Source organism: Engystomops pustulosus, chromosome 2 (assembly GCF_040894005.1).
Source record: "Engystomops pustulosus chromosome 2, aEngPut4.maternal, whole genome shotgun sequence".
In the NCBI taxonomy this organism is placed as follows: domain Eukaryota; kingdom Metazoa; phylum Chordata; class Amphibia; order Anura; family Leptodactylidae; genus Engystomops; species Engystomops pustulosus.
The window spans coordinates 217,491,530-217,507,482 of record NC_092412.1 but is presented as its reverse complement, the minus strand read 5'-3'; the positions used below and the strand labels follow the sequence as shown (position 1 = coordinate 217,507,482).

The window sequence follows — 15,953 nt, the reverse complement described above, 5'->3', positions numbered from 1 at the left end:
GGCAGTAGATGAATATAGTTGTTGAGAATGCCTCTATTTGACTCCTTACAACCTAACAGAGCTCCATTGGAGCACTTGGCCGGTAAGCAATAGATGAAATTTGAATACATGGATTTTAACTCCAGCAATGTTAAAACTAATTACCCTATTCTCAGAGAGCCAAAAATGGCCCAACGTGTACAAAAATACACCCTTTATTTACCTAGCTAATCCAGGAAGTATTTCCATGGCCATAAAGTAAATGAAGGCAGCTATAACTCGCCACATCTGGAGCCATAGACGTCAGAGCGCACCGGTCAGGAGACGGTAATTCTTTATGGAAGAAGACAAATGCATTGTACATTGGTTATAATGTGCACATAGTAGATACAATGACACAGTGGATGTGAACATCTCTATTTTATTATTCAGACAACTACTGATCATCACTATAATTCCAGCTGAAATGTTGACATGTCGTCGCAGATCCCCTCGTTACTCTTAGTCTTTCTCCTCACCATGGGTAATAACATAACATAGATTTTTGTAATCCAGGTTACCAGCAACGTCTGGTGGGAAAGCGTGAAACATCTGGCTGATCTAGAAGATAAATGTGAAATAAGGTTACAATGAAACTCTTTGTAAAATCTTAGTTATATCTGTTTTCCGTGATTTCAGCAATTTCTATTGTGCAATCCATTACAATGTGGGGCACATGTGTGATGCTGGCAAATATTGTTTGTGTTCCATTGTTCAAAGAAATATCTCTCTGGCACCAGTTTTATTGTCCAAGCAATCAAAGTTTACTGTCTTCCTCGCTAAAAGAATTGGAATCCTCGTCATGAGCATCCTGCATCTTCATCAAAGCACGAGAACACTAAATCGTGGTTGTTAGTAAGTACCGTATGTGGTGCGTTTCTGTACATTTACTCCAAAATCTGTCTGGCCTGCTTGTGTCAGGGGTTTTGAATGCTGGCAAGACTTCTGCCTCCAGTGCCAGGTGCCAGACACAGATGCCAGAGCCAACCTGCCTTGGCTGGAGCATTTTGACATATCAATAAAGCAGCAAACCAAACCTTTGCCCTGGCAGAAGCAAAGTGTAGCTATGGCTAGGAAGCTAGAATATTACAAAAACTGGATACAAACGAATCAGTATTTCCCTAAATTCCATATAAGGTTTTTTCACCTCACACATTAATACTGCAGTATATGAAATATCATGAAGGTGTATGTCTCAATTCTAAGACTTTTCCAGAATTGATAGGTCTAAGGCGTATATCCAGTTTCGGATACCCTGTCCCCCGTGCTTTGTGGCATGGTAACTGGTCACTACACAGGGGAGTAATTAGGAGAGAGAGGGCTCCATATCAGACTTCTCACTCACTTCCACCATATACACCAATGCATCACGTATGCACACACATGCATACAGTACTATATACACCCATGCATCATGTATGCACACACATACATACAGGACCATATAAACCCATGCATCACATATGCACACACATTCATACAGTACCATATACACCCATGCATCACGTATGCACACACATACATACAGTACCATATACACCCATGCATCACGTATGCACACACATACATACAGTACCATACACACCCATGCATCACATATGCACACACATACATACAGAGTCATCAGGCAGAACCGTGGTCGGGGAAATGCAGGAGGTCAAGACAGGCAGCAAAGGATCAACGTCAAAGGCAAAGCAGAAGGTCAGGGTTTGGCAGCAGAGAAGCGAGGTCAGGAACAGAACCAAGGTCACAACGGGAAATCAAGACTAGCGCACAGGGCATGTAACACAGCTTTCTCTGAATCATAAAAGCACAAAGATCTGGCAGGGGACACAGGAAGGGGCCGGACATTTAACAGAATAGGCAGCCGGCCAGCGCCAATTATCGGCACACAGGCCCTTTAAATCTTCAGAAAGCCAGCTCGAGCACACGCCGGGCCATTAGAGCCATCGCTGGAATGTGGAAAGGTGAGACAGACAACTGGGAGGGGTCCTGGTGAGCGGAGAGGGGCACGGGTGCGCCTGCTCCCTGGGACATGGGGAAAGCCTATGAAACAACAATAATGACAACATGGCACTGTGATATGTAGGAAATAAAGTGAACAATTTTTGGTATAAAAGTTGCATGAAAAATCACATTTTACTAATTTCCAAATAAATTGATCAAGATAAATTGTACACTCTATTCCCCTACATATCACAGTGCCATGCTACCACTATTCTTTGGTGCTTATATATCTACTGACCCCTAGGTAGCGGGGTGAAAGCACCGAGTATGTGTCTTCCCTCACAATTTGTAAGGATCTGTAAAGGGTGCCTCTATCATACCAATTCCTACAGAGCCGATTAAATACAACTGGAATGGGGCCAAACACAACTGGTATTAAAGAGTAAAATGTTGTAAACAACAAAGAACATGGCTTCAAACACATAAATGGCAGGGGTGTAAAAGAGTTGGACTTCCACCAATCTGATGTTTGTGGATTATTCCAAGAATAGGCCATTAGCAATTTGGTCTTGCCAAAATGATCAGAGCATAACTCATTCAGCACAATGACTTTTGACTTGGCACAAACTGTTATTTTGGGTTATTGATGTAAAATATAGCTGGACAAATTATGTGCCAATCTGTTCTCAAAGTAATCCCGAAAGTGGGTGGTTGTTTGGGTGATAGCCTTTAAAATGTAATATTATAAATTGTTTTTATTCTAAAAGTGTTTTGAATAAAACAGGAATTTGTATAAAAGAAGATCCGTGACATCATTATATCTAGTCACCTAAAGTACCTCAGAAAATAAAACAAAAGAAGAATCCTACCTCTTCCTGGCTGAATCTATCCGCTTGAGTTGTGAGCATTTCCCTGATACTAGAAAAAAAGAAGGAAACATAAAAACACCATAACATAAAAGTGTGAATAGTCAAAAAAATTATAAAGCCCCTGAATAGAAGACATTTATATTTAGCATCCAATTCCTTGCTTGTTAAGGCGAAAGCACCATCGATGTGATGTTAAAGGGTTTGTCCAGGAGGAGAAAATTGATGCTTCTTCTATAAACAGCACCACACGTGAACCTGGTTTATGCTGGTATTGCATGGAACATTGTTACAATACCACACACTGCCCATAGAGTGGGTTTTGGAAGAAATCAGCCATGTTTTTCAATCCCAACCACTCTAATGTCATTGGCTGGGTCAGTTTGAGAAATATTCATCCCACCTGCCATGCCGATCTTGCGTTACTAGCATTAACTAGGGGTTTGCTACCTTGCATTGTCTTCTGATGACAACCATATGGATTGTATGTCACTATATTGTGTTCCCAGCGACTGGATAGGTAATACATCCATCTACACAATGTAGTACTAGTAAAAGTTGAATACTTACTAATCTGCTTTTATATGACCTTTACTGTCAGGATCAAAAATCTTGAAAGCATTTAAGATGGTTTCTTCTGGGTCTGTGCCTGAAATAGACATAATTCATAAAACATCTGTCTTCACTTTTCATCATTTTAATGTGGAGCTAGTCAGTTCCATATCTATCACTCTTCCCAGATGTCTTAAGAAATGAGTTATCCCTAACGTAATGCTCTTCTATCCGCTTTGCTCAAGCCTAAAGAGCCCATAACCAGAAACTACTTTAGCACCTTCCAAACTTTAAATTACTGAAAGAGTGACAGAGCCTGGGGAAAAGCTGTCAAATGGTGTTGAGTGAAATGAACTTATTAGACAGCACCAACATTGATGTCTCACTCAATATTTCCAGCCGTTCTGTTTGTTACCTGGAGGGCAATATCGTTATTACATTTTGCTTGCCGGACATTGATACATGTGTAAAAGGGGGTCGTAGAGTTAATGGTTTCTTAAGATTTCTATTGTTAGAAATGTATAGTATACAGAAACAATTACCTGTCATGTAACTATAAAGTAACAATATAAAATAATACAGCACCAAAGAAACATCATTCTGTTGGCCTTGCATGAAAAAGAAGAAAATAACATGGAAGGATGGCTTGTCTTTATTACAAGGCTCTAACGCAATAATAAACCCTAGATAAACCTCATCATTTGTACCAAGAGGTATCACAGATTTCACATACAAAATGCTTACAGACAAAGATGCTATTCATAACTATAGAAGCATAAATAAGTAGTACCGAGCGGACTCGAACCAAAAAGTTCGGGCTTCGTTTAGCTCATCCCCCCCACCGTTAATGCTCGTAATTGGTGCTGACGTCATCAGGATGTTTACATTTTTTATTCATACATGAATAGCACAATTCATACCTTTATCTCCAGTTCTATAGATCACAGAAGCACATGCCTGATGTGATCTTAAAGATGAGATTCTTATCTTTAAAAGCCTGCTTCTAGGTACAACTGGACTGAAGGAGCGATTCTTCCCCTTCAGCCTTTTTCACATTTTCACATGATCTTTAGGTTATCATGCAAGTTGTCACATAAAAGAGGGATTTCTAGAAAGGATGTTTCATACCCGAACTGAGGGGGCTGGTAGTTTAATTGGGTAAAATTGGGTGAAGGAGCTCCTTTTAATAGAGCGACAGGGGTTATTTATCATATGCTGGAGTTTGTTTTCGCGTCTGGGACTCAGAGCTATCTCTATGGGCACCCAAGCCGTTACTCCAGCCAAGAGTATGCCAGGCAGAACTCAAGACCTCCTCCTGAAATCTCAGGCAGCCCAGGATGTGTCACGCTCAGCTTTATTTTAAAGTGGTACATCCGGTACTGCCTATTTCAAGTTACCGTTGGAACTTTGGGCACCACCATTCTTTCATTTCAGGGAGAAACTATGTCCAAATTTCCACATTCTTTCAACTGTATTGGTGGCCTCGGAAGCCAATACAGTAGAAAAGTGTGGCAGAGCAGGGTATAAACAACCACTTAAATTTCCACATTGGCAATAAAAGTGGGTTCAGGTTGTATTTTGTGCGCTCGGTCTCTTAAAGGTTCACCATCACTGGCTTAGATCAACAAGGGTAAATAGAAGATATATATTGTATAACTATCAATTGTATTCTCCCGCACTGGTAATATAGGGGTAGCTGTAGTTTAAATAATAACCTTTTTTTTTTTAAATTGCCATATTTCTATTGCTTTTCTGTAGAATTGTTGACTTCCTATTCTGCCGTCGTAGAATCTATACAAGAAGCAGGTATCATAATTTTCGCAAACGACTTGTGATATCACATAACACCACATGCATCCACTGTGCTATCAGTAGGTAACGGATCTTCTTGATGTGAGGATCATTAATTAAAAATGGTAATTGAAAATTCACAGTCATAAAGCTCTACTTTGTACAATATAGTGATGCAGTCATGAAAATACATAAAGATCAAAAATGCATTCACCCACCAGGAAGACAGAAATAATGACATATAAAATAAAGCAAAATTCTTTTATAGTTACTATACCATTTTCATTCATCCAAAAAAGCCTGTACATCGGAATATTTCTTTATGTGTACAACGTCATCTGCTTATGACCTTCAGCTACCAACACAACAGGGTCTGATGCATGAGGACTTTGTGCATCAGTCTTAAAGGGGTTTTCCAGTCACAAGAAGTTATTCCCTATCCACAGTAAAGGAGATAACTTGTTGATCGGTGGGGAGCCCAGTGGTGGGACTACAAAGGATCATGAGAATGGGGGTCCACTATACCCCAGTTTCACCCCAAAAGAATGCCGCTCCATACATTGTCTATAGGACTGATGGATATAGCAGAAAACGGAGCTGGGCTGTCTGTCAGCACCATAGAGATGAATAGAGCAGCAGTGGCATGTGTGACTGGCTACTCTGTTCATTTGAGGTACACTGGACCCCTCTTCTCGTAATCTGTGGAGGGGCACTCCTTTAATGATCAGCGCAGCCAGCGAGCCACATAACAGAACTACTAAGAAGTTACAACCCCAACTTTAGAGGAAAAAAGTGGTCCACGTGCCGCAAAAGAGTACAGAGGTGGCTGCTGGTGTGGTATTTAGGGCTTTATTATTGTAGTTAGAGGTTCTCGCTCGGTAGATATAAGTATGGCCCCTTGAAGTTAAAAAGTATTACTATGTGCTTCTCAGTCCAAAAAAGGTAGCGCACCCCTGTTTTAGACCATGATTTTATAACTTGTTCAAAACATAAGTGTGCTTTCATGAAAAAAGGATGGTTTTAAGTGAAAACTTGTGCCAAATTTCTGGAATAAAGTTCTGCTCCAGAGTGGCCAACCAACAGGTGGAATAAACTTAGAATATACAATTTACAATGCACCATGTTTATCATTCAAAATCAGTCATTGTGCCATTTTATTAATGCGGGCCTGACTTTACAAGTGGATTTGGTGCATGGCCAGGAATTTCTCCCTTATACCACATCCACGGCAAGTAGGCTAAGTTCTTGGTGCCGATTACAAGGCAGGGCATGGTGTAGAGTTGACTCAATCGGGTGGTGGATGTACTGTGACCAGAGCCTCTTGGTATATCTAGTGTGGTGTGTGGGGGGCGATGGGAACTGCTGGAGCATGATAAATCCCCCTCTACCTGCGGAAATGCTATGTGCATAGATCCTAATGGTTGACTCGGATAATTGTGATCCTACATACACAAATTTTTTATTTGGATACAGTTAAGTAAATTTTCACCAAAAGGGTCAGATATAGACGTGTAAAATTAATTATGTATTGGTTGTAGTATTATTTTATTATACTGTTTTGTAAAGAAATATTACCTAAAATATTTTTATGTTGAAAAATTAAGCCCAAGGTTATTTCAGCATAGTGACATGAAAGTGTTAAATGATTTATCTTTAACTTCTCAGTTTGGCTGAGGGCTATAGGTGAACTCACTGATATGGCTTCCATCTGGAGCATTCCTGAATCAGGCATCCCCTACTACTCATAGAACTTAATTTAAGCCACACATTGAAAACTGAATAGTAAAATATTGAAAAATTGCATCATGGACAAACTTGGTCTTGATATGAGTGAGCCTTAGCAGCACCCAAGGGAAACATGGCTTGGAGAGAAGGGATCAGAGGCATATGTGATTGACCAAGGAGGGTTCTGAGTAGTGGCCTCCTTAATTCTTTTTTGATTTCTTGAAAATTTAGGTAGGATATTATATATATATATATTAGTATTACCTTTTTTATGTTAAAGATTGCCACCAAAATCATTTGCAAATGAGCTGAAAAATCACCTTTGACTGATATGGGTCACACCTGAGAGGCTGGAGAGGAAAAATTAGAATCTCAGCTTCAAAAATGCATAGATCTGTAGGCCAGGCAATATGAGCCGTTAAGGACATAGGGGCTTATTTACTGAGGGTCTGTGGATTGCACTTTTGTCAGAATTTTTCCGGATTTGCGCCACTGTGACAGCTTGTTAGAAGGGGATTGTGTTGCGTGCGATCGGATTTTGGCACAGCGGTGCCGGCTTTCATGCGACAGAAATCGGGAGGCGTGCCGTTGGACGATCCGACTGATTCAGACTGAGCACGGCATTTAATATTCAAATTTTGTCACAACCAATGCACTTACATACACTGAGAAGAAAATGGTGAACGGATCTGAGCAGGAGGGGACAAATGCATGAAATCGGGCACACGATCTTTGTGAATTGCAGCACTGCTTGTATTTTTCGATAAATGGTACGATTAGAAAGATGAGATTCTCATCTTTACAATGACCCCAGAAGCATGGTACTAGCTTGTGGAACATTCAAATTTGTGAGCCCTCCAGCTAGAGGATTAATAATGTTTGAGTTATCTGTTAGTTAGTACATCACTGTAAATCCGCCTGTGCATGTGTCCTAGTATAGCTAGCATGAATAGGCTCATCATTCACTCCTTAGCTCTGAAACCTAGTACAAGACCCCTAAATGCTAATTTTAGAAGTTAATTCCCAGAAATGTGAATTTCCATGCATCAGGACAGTGAAAAGTGTACATTTAATCCAGATATTCAGCTCTTGCAAGTGCTCTTGGCAGGTCTTTCAACCTGAAGAGTTTTCTGCTCTTTGCAATGACCTGTACAAAGCCCATCTCCTCTGCTCTAAGTGACTGCTTTAGGTATCCAACCAAAGTCCTAACAGCTCCTACACCTAGCAGAGGGCAGGGCTGTGGAGCAGCGAAGGACAGAGAGCTGCAAAGCTGAAATATAACTTCACTTTTCACAGTCTTGCTGCTACTAACTGATTACACAAAGGTTTGATTAAGACAGGGCTCCACAAAACTGCTACCTAACATTTCCTACATAATCAAAACTGCTGACAGATTCCCTTTAATCTTGAGTGTTCTCTTAAAGATATTCCTGTGATCAAATAATTATAAAAAATTCTGTTTTAGTAGTAGAATATGAAAGGGGATATGAGATGAGATACAAGTAAGGCAAAATGTCCGATTTTGGCCAAAAAATTAGTGCAGACAATTATCCTCGATGGCTGATGGTAGACTTGGTAGAATTGACAATGACTTAGCTGTGCTCCGAAGAAATTACATGTACCCAACATGCTCAACCAAATTCAATGGGCAAATTTACTAAGGTCCTTGTACCAGTTTTCTGGCGGACGTTTGATATTCTTTTCAGTGCAAACTGCTTGCACATGTATTTAAGAAGTGCCTGCAACACATTTTTGTCGCACCCCACACATTTGTGTGGCGGCTGCACAATATCTGATGCACCACATTTAACGTGTAAAGTCCGACAGAAGTGTGTCGCCCAGTGGCGTAACTAGGAGAGATAGGGCCCCCTAGCAGGCTACTGCATGGGGCCCCCCTTCCCACTTAAAAAATATACATATTAGTATACTCACACATACAAATACACTCATGTGCATATACACATTCATACAGTGCCATATGCAACATACTCACATACAGTGTATACAGAAACCATATACACATCACAGTATATGTTATATACATATTATGCTGGACATGTGCAGTACAATAAAGATATAATGGTAAACATCTTCCATTCATTATTGTGTCAGGTCAGATGACGGGGCCCCCTGACACTGCGAGCCCCATAGCTGCTGCTATGGCTGTGACCGCTGTAGTTACGCCCCTGCGCACGCCCCATGTTCAAGGTGCACCAAAAAACTCAACACACTACTCAGGCAAACTGCATATAGTGCAGATTACACTGTTTTTAGTAAATGTGGGCCATTGTTTGCAGCTTTGCTCAAGAACCAGGATATATATCTGACTTTATGGTTGTCTACTTTACATAGACATAACTACAGCAGTCATAGCAGCTACTATAGGGCCCGCAGTGTCAGGGGGCCCAAACATCTGACCTGACAAACTAAAGAATAGAGGATGTACATATTTTCTGAGGGAGTAGAGGGTCCATTCAGAAGTCTGCTATGTTATGCCTAGTTATGCCCCCGCTAGTTTAGTCTTGCATGATGTTGGTAAAATTGTGTGTATGAATGATCTCACAGATGACTGTCTGGCCACAATAGGAAATCTTTATGTTTTGCTATGTTTAAGAATCTTAAGATGTGAACTTTATCCAGGTAAAAGTAATGCACAAATAGGACAACGGGCATAAAAATATTTACAATACACAATTTCCGCAGACCCTCCTTCACCCCCACCCCTATGTGCTCTACTTTCATGGTAACAATTAATATTCTTCTACAGATCACTTTATCTGCTGTATTATATGTTACATATACATTCAGCTCTTTGGTTGAAGTCGATAAAGCAAATGCATTTTCTTAGGGATTTACTTGTTCAATATCCAAGTGCATCACTTAAGTTTCACTTGAGCAGACTGTCGATAAAGGAAATAAAAATCTCCTGAAATATACTTAAGGGCAGAAAGATGCATTATTGTAGTTTGAAGATTGTGTGCTGTGTGCCTTCCAGGGATCACTGAGCGTCTTTCCCTTTCAATCAATATCTCTTTACGCTCAGTTCCCTATTGTCAATCATAATGCCGGTGGCAAACATGAGGCATTTCACAAAGCTCAGGTTCCCACCATTTCATGCAGTGTTCTACATTTGTCTCTCACTATTTCTCCAGGCTTTGTCTGAAACAATGTCATATATAACTCATCCTTTATTGATTAGTTGGTAAATAAAGTGCTCCTTTTCATGTGTATCAAAGTTATTTGCTTCAAAAGCTGCAAATGCATTTTCCTCGCACTCAATAGAAAACATCAAGCAGTTAATATTACGGAAATAGACTTTTAGATATGAACAAGTGGGATAACTTCTATCATTACCGTAGTTCATCATCTGCTGCGCATAATCTGCACTTAAATTGTTGTAAAAATAAAACGTTGTATTACTAAAAGGAAAATTGTCAAAAAGACAGCTAATAAGCAGAAAGAAGAACTCCAAAATTGGATAAGTGAAATAGAATTTAATCTACAAAAATGTAGCTACAGTTCTTAAAAACTATATTTTTTGTGTAGTTACAGACACTTTTTTATTCAGTTTATTCCAAGCTGTGGCAGAAATTGTTAAGGTTAAAAAAGTTGAATCCAAAATGAAACCACATTTGATCAAAAATTTACATAAAAGACCAATAAAAATGTAACATTTGGATTCTCATAAGAGACGTAAAATAATTCAAACGGGGGGGGGGGGTGGACGAAGTCTAGAGTCACAGCTGGTTGCTATATTTTTCTGTGCTATATTCACTAAATGGACTTCATCCCTACCCCTTCTCCTGTATCTCATTTGCGTAATGTTGTTTTAGTTTTATGTTGAGCCCTTATTATTGGCTTCTGCTCTTTGTAAGTTCTTTGTGGCTCAGATCGATCTATTAAAACTGGTTGTGCCAATTTTCTATCTGACTTTGCATTAGAAAGAATGTTTTTGGAACTTGGACATGTGTTTAACTTGTCTGGGACTGCAGACGTCTTTAGACATTGTTGCACTTTTCTACAGCTCCCACACTAGTTGTGGGAGCAGGACACGGTCTCTGGGTGTCAGAGACACCCGAGAACCCCAGGGAGATGCGATTCATTAACACTTCTCTCTTCTCCACTCCTCACAGCATCGCACGGAAGTACCGTGATGCATAGAGTAGTGGAGCCGGCGCTGCTGTCGGCTCAATATACTCGGCAGTCACGTGACCGTCGGCTCTATAGACTCAGGGGTCACGTAACCGCTCGGTCTAAAGAGGTTAACCTGAGCTGCTGGGTCTAATTAGACCCAGTCCACCTCTGATGAGCACCGCCAGTAACAGGTGGTGGTTTCCCTCTGTAACTGAGGCTCTTATAGACGCCTCATTTGCAGGGGAAAACTTGTAAAAGAAAAAAAATAAAGTAAAATGTCTTTTATGAATTCATGGGGGGGGGGCATATAAAGTAAAAACATACACACAAAATATTAAATAATATTAATAAAAATGCAATGACATTTCACTATATAATAAAAAAAATCCCCCGCTACACTACAAAAAGCATCGCCATGGTCGTCCCATTTGCCTGAGACTATACATTTTATATATCAAAATGACCAAAACAAAATAAGGAATTCATTAATAATGTTCACTTTGAGTTAATTTTAAAATAAAAAAAAAAAGTACTATACATTTTTTTTAAAATTATCTTTTCCACTTTTAACCCCAAATAAAAATAAATGTTTAAACTTTTATAACCTTTTTTCTATGTGTCCCAAGAAAAACACAGCAAAAAATTTTAAGGTAGCGCGCAAAAAAAAGTTATGGCCCTTAAACCTGCTTATAAAAATCTGGTAAAAATGTCTGGTCACTAGAGTCTTTTCAGGCTGTGTCACTAAGGGGTTAAGAAGTGTTTACGCCAGTTTTGAGTCGTGGCTGCACTGTGCTGAAAATGAAGAAAAAATGTACACCTAAAGGGGCGTGTTAGTACTTAGACTGAATTTGTGACACATTTAATACATTCACTCAACATAATTGTGCTGCACGCTGTATGTTAAAGGTGCACCTAAAAACAGATAAATGTGGCCCAATTTCTTCCCATTGATGAGGAGACCAATAAAAGCAAGTTAGAAACAAAGGGCCAGAGGATTTATCACACACTGGTGCATCATATGTTCCCCCTCGCATCATGCTGGATATATCTAGAGGCTCCAGCTGCCTGATATATCCAACAAGCAGCTGCACTGGTGGAAGTTCGACTACAGGTCCTACCCGACATAGAAAGGCACTGTAACCTGGCTATAGCTAGTGTGCAGGCACTGAGCAAAAGGCCTCATGCTGACACACAACTAACTGGGGATAATCCCCTTAAAGGGGTTTGCCCATGAAAGAAAAGTCTCAAATTTCAATCCCCTAGTGATGTTTACACAATAAAGATAATTAAGATAATTTTCAACCCCTTACTTTACAACTTTATTGGGTTTTATTGCTGTTTTAGCTACTATAACTCCCTAGGCTGGCGTTAAAATTCCAGAGTGTGGGTGAGGAGTCTCTAAGCATACACCCTATGCTCCCTCTAGTGCTGGGAGATTCTGTGTGTGGTGACAATGTGCTTACATTATCAGGGTACAGGTTTATATACACTTTTTTTTAGCTTCTGAACATTCATTAGTATCTTACACATAGAAAGAGAGATGAGACAGATCAGAGATGAGAGATGGTGAGATCCATGAGATGCATATAACACACAATGACTCAGCTCTGCTAACTTAGCAATAACATACACTGTCAGCTCTGCCTCCTTCCCTGGATAAAGACCTTATATGTCTGTAGCTTGTAGAGTAAGTCTCCTCACACTGTTGCTTTGGACATTACACTAATGGGGGAACTCTACATTTTATTAATGAGTGTAAACTACTGGACATTTTATTATAGAGTAGTGGCTGCATTTCCCACCCGAGGCTTATACTCTAGTCAATACGTTTTCCCAGTTTTTGTGGAAATATTAGGTACCTCGGCTCATTCTATTTCCCATTTATATATTTTCCCAACTGAAAAAAACCTCTATTGATTGTTAGATTATTTGCTATGAATCATTGTGACTGTGACAACACTATTAGAGACCAGAATAGATACTTTGTGTAACTGAACCCTGACCCAAGCTTTTGGAAATGTGGGATATAATATGGTATTCACTAATAGTAGAATTATTTCCGAATGACTAAATGAGTAGACAGGATATGTGTGTATTTCCTCCTTCTTAGAAAATGGAGATGTTTGTACTTTCTAAACTCCTTTATTTATTAGAAAAAGCTTATATAAAACGCATGTCAAGTAAATGACTGAAGAAGAGCTCTGTGAAGGTTTAAAACATGTTTTACATAAGTTTTTTTTTAATAAATTAAGGGGATCAGAAAGTACAAACATCTCCATTTTTGTAGACTAGCGCCAGCATAAACCTTCGGAGTGCCTCCAGATAAGCAGTGGTCACCACTGACAATGCTTTAAGGGACATCTTCAGTTGTGCTTTACCATAAAAGGTGAGAATAATGTTACTATTATCTAACTCGCACATCTAGAAACACTCTCACACAGCTGGCGCTTGCGCCTACTTTCTCTCTATTTTCCTAAATGAGAAGACAGTTAGTGATGCAAATAAGAGAATGTGAACATGGGTGATAAAAAGAATGTAGTATCCTTTGAGTACTGTTCTAAATTCTACTATGGCCCTACAATTGAGTGAAAATATTTGGAATTCCAACACATGCTAACCTTATTTACATGACCATAATCTAACTGTATTGATGTAGGCATTGTGTTATAAACTATTGTAACTGCTTGAGCATATAGGTGTCCTAAACTGATTCCAAATGCTGGATGACCTTACATCTTCTTGCTGTTTTCCTCTAGTCTTTCACATACAAAAACTCAAACTCATTAATGTTTACTAGAGTCTATGCAGACAAAGCTGCAATGGTTTTTTCACATGTTTAGAAGATTCCCAGGGCCCAAAATCCTTTCACTATATTTTTTTAGGCAAACCCCTGTGTTGGAACGTTGACCAGTTCAGTTATTTGCTTTTGTTCTTCTGACCTGTTAAGACATTTGTTTTGTTCTTCTAATCTGGTGATTGGAAATTCCTTCCTACACAGATTATAGGGAACAATAAGATGAAAATGACAGTCCAGTCCAAAATAGGTGATGGACAATGAAAGATTATAATAGAGGTCATTCTCCTGGTACCCCAGAGGCAATGATCTCTGTGGCACCATAATGACCTTCACAAGAGATACTATGGTTATGTTTAAAACCCAGAGGAAAAGCATCTGCTTTGCCAAAGGCAACTAATCAGACATAGTTTTTTTACAACAACTTTTAAGACAGCAGAAATAATAAAAAGACAGTGACCAGGTCGTAAAACAAACATATCAAGCTGAACACAAGCCAAAAATTTATAGAATTGTTGTGGCAATAGAAAAAGCAAAAATTTGCAAATACTTTTAGTGACATGTTTGAAATAAAAAATTTGGGCAAGGTCAAATATTTTATAGGGCCACTTCACACAGTGGATTTTGCAATGGATATTTCATCAGAGGATCTGTGGGAAGATCCCTCTCCCATTGGAATTAAGTGGAGGTCGCAAAGACTTTTTCCCTATGAGCGGCGTTGTCTACTTGTGGAAAAAACAAGTGATATGACCTAAATTATAGGAAGAATCCGACAGATGTCACTTTGTATATATGGCACTTTAGAACCTGCATCGGAAGGATGGAAATACTGCCATGTTAACTTACCCTTCAGGGACGAAAGGACAGAGGAAATGTATGGAGAAAAGAACGGGAAAGTGCCATAGCAAAGGACTAGAGAGAGAAAGTAAAAAGTAAAGGAGAATAAGAAAGGAAATAATTAAATAAGGATGGAGGGAATGAAGAAAGAAAAGGAATGGAATGTACAGAATTAAGGAAGGATATGAGAAAAGGATGGATGGAATAAAGAGAGAAAGCAAAGGAAGGGAAAGAATGAAAAAAATTAAAGAAGAAAGGAAAGGGAAAAAGTATGGAGGGAATAAAGATGGAAAGGAAGGGAAAGAAGGAGGAAAGGAGGAAAAGAAGGGAGAGAAAAGAAGAAAGGAAAGAAAGGGGGAGGGAAAGAGTGAAAAATGTAAGGGCTGAAGGAAGGGAAAGAGGGGCATAAAAACTGCAAAGGATATCAAAGAGAACGTGAGAAAATAATTAAAAAAAGTGCCAAGTGAGGTTTAAAACTAGTGATGATTTCCTCTGTGTGTGCGATCTCTCTGAAGTTAGAAAACCATGGGCACAGGGTTGGGACTCAATCTGATACCACAATTTTGGTACATACTCAGGAAGAATTAATCATATGCCAGAGTATAGATCTACTGTGTGAAAATACAGAGATAGACACTAAGATAGTGCAGGGGAAAACTGGGGAGCAAGGGATAGGTAAATCCAAGAAATAAGAGTTAATATGCAACAACTGTTCCTAAAAACTACAGAAATTCAAAGAGGTCATGCAAGATACTACCAGTCTGTAGACCAAAATGCCAACCAAAATAGGCAAATTCAATGCTCTGGTGTGAGAGTAATGTTTTGGGCAGATTAGAAAAGGTCACAGAATTTGGGGCATTTTGGAAGCTTTGAGGTGGTATGAACCAGGAAGTGTCATAGTTGGAGGAACCTACAGCAACTAAGAGTTTCTAGGGTAAGAATAAAAATGGGTGGATCGGGGGATTAGTTAGCAATCTGGCACAGCCTCAAAGTTAATATAAGTAACTCATTTGTCAAAGCTTGACCCATTGAAGAAGACTTTGCACTCCGCACTGGAGATGAGATCGATTTAGCATTAGTAAGGTGCACCACCTTCAATAAAATGTCCAGAGTTCTCTTCATTATATTCTCACTGACAATAACCTGGGATAATTCTTTAATCATGGTTGACAGAGTTTTATAGTCCTTTATTGTAGAAGGACTCTGCATGTGATATTATGGCTGTCACTTATTTTTCAGTATTTTCTATGGACAGTTTTATTAGCATGTAGACTGTAAGAAGCATTAAA

At 39.3% G+C, this 15,953-nt stretch overlaps 1 protein-coding gene across 1 annotated transcript in view; it reads right to left on the bottom strand.

Moving 5' to 3' along the window:
- Nucleotides 1-380: 380 nt before the first annotated feature.
- Nucleotides 381-15,953, bottom strand: part of MYL10 (myosin light chain 10) — a 38,798-nt gene continuing 23,225 nt past the window's right edge. Inside the window, exons 5-7 of the mRNA XM_072138169.1 lie at nt 3,402-3,480; nt 2,835-2,883; nt 381-579 (exon numbers count right to left, since the gene is read on the bottom strand). Coding sequence (XP_071994270.1) covers nt 481-579; nt 2,835-2,883; nt 3,402-3,480 — 227 coding nt within the window. The 3' untranslated portion in view covers nt 381-480. The remainder of the gene's footprint in view (nt 580-2,834; nt 2,884-3,401; nt 3,481-15,953) is intronic.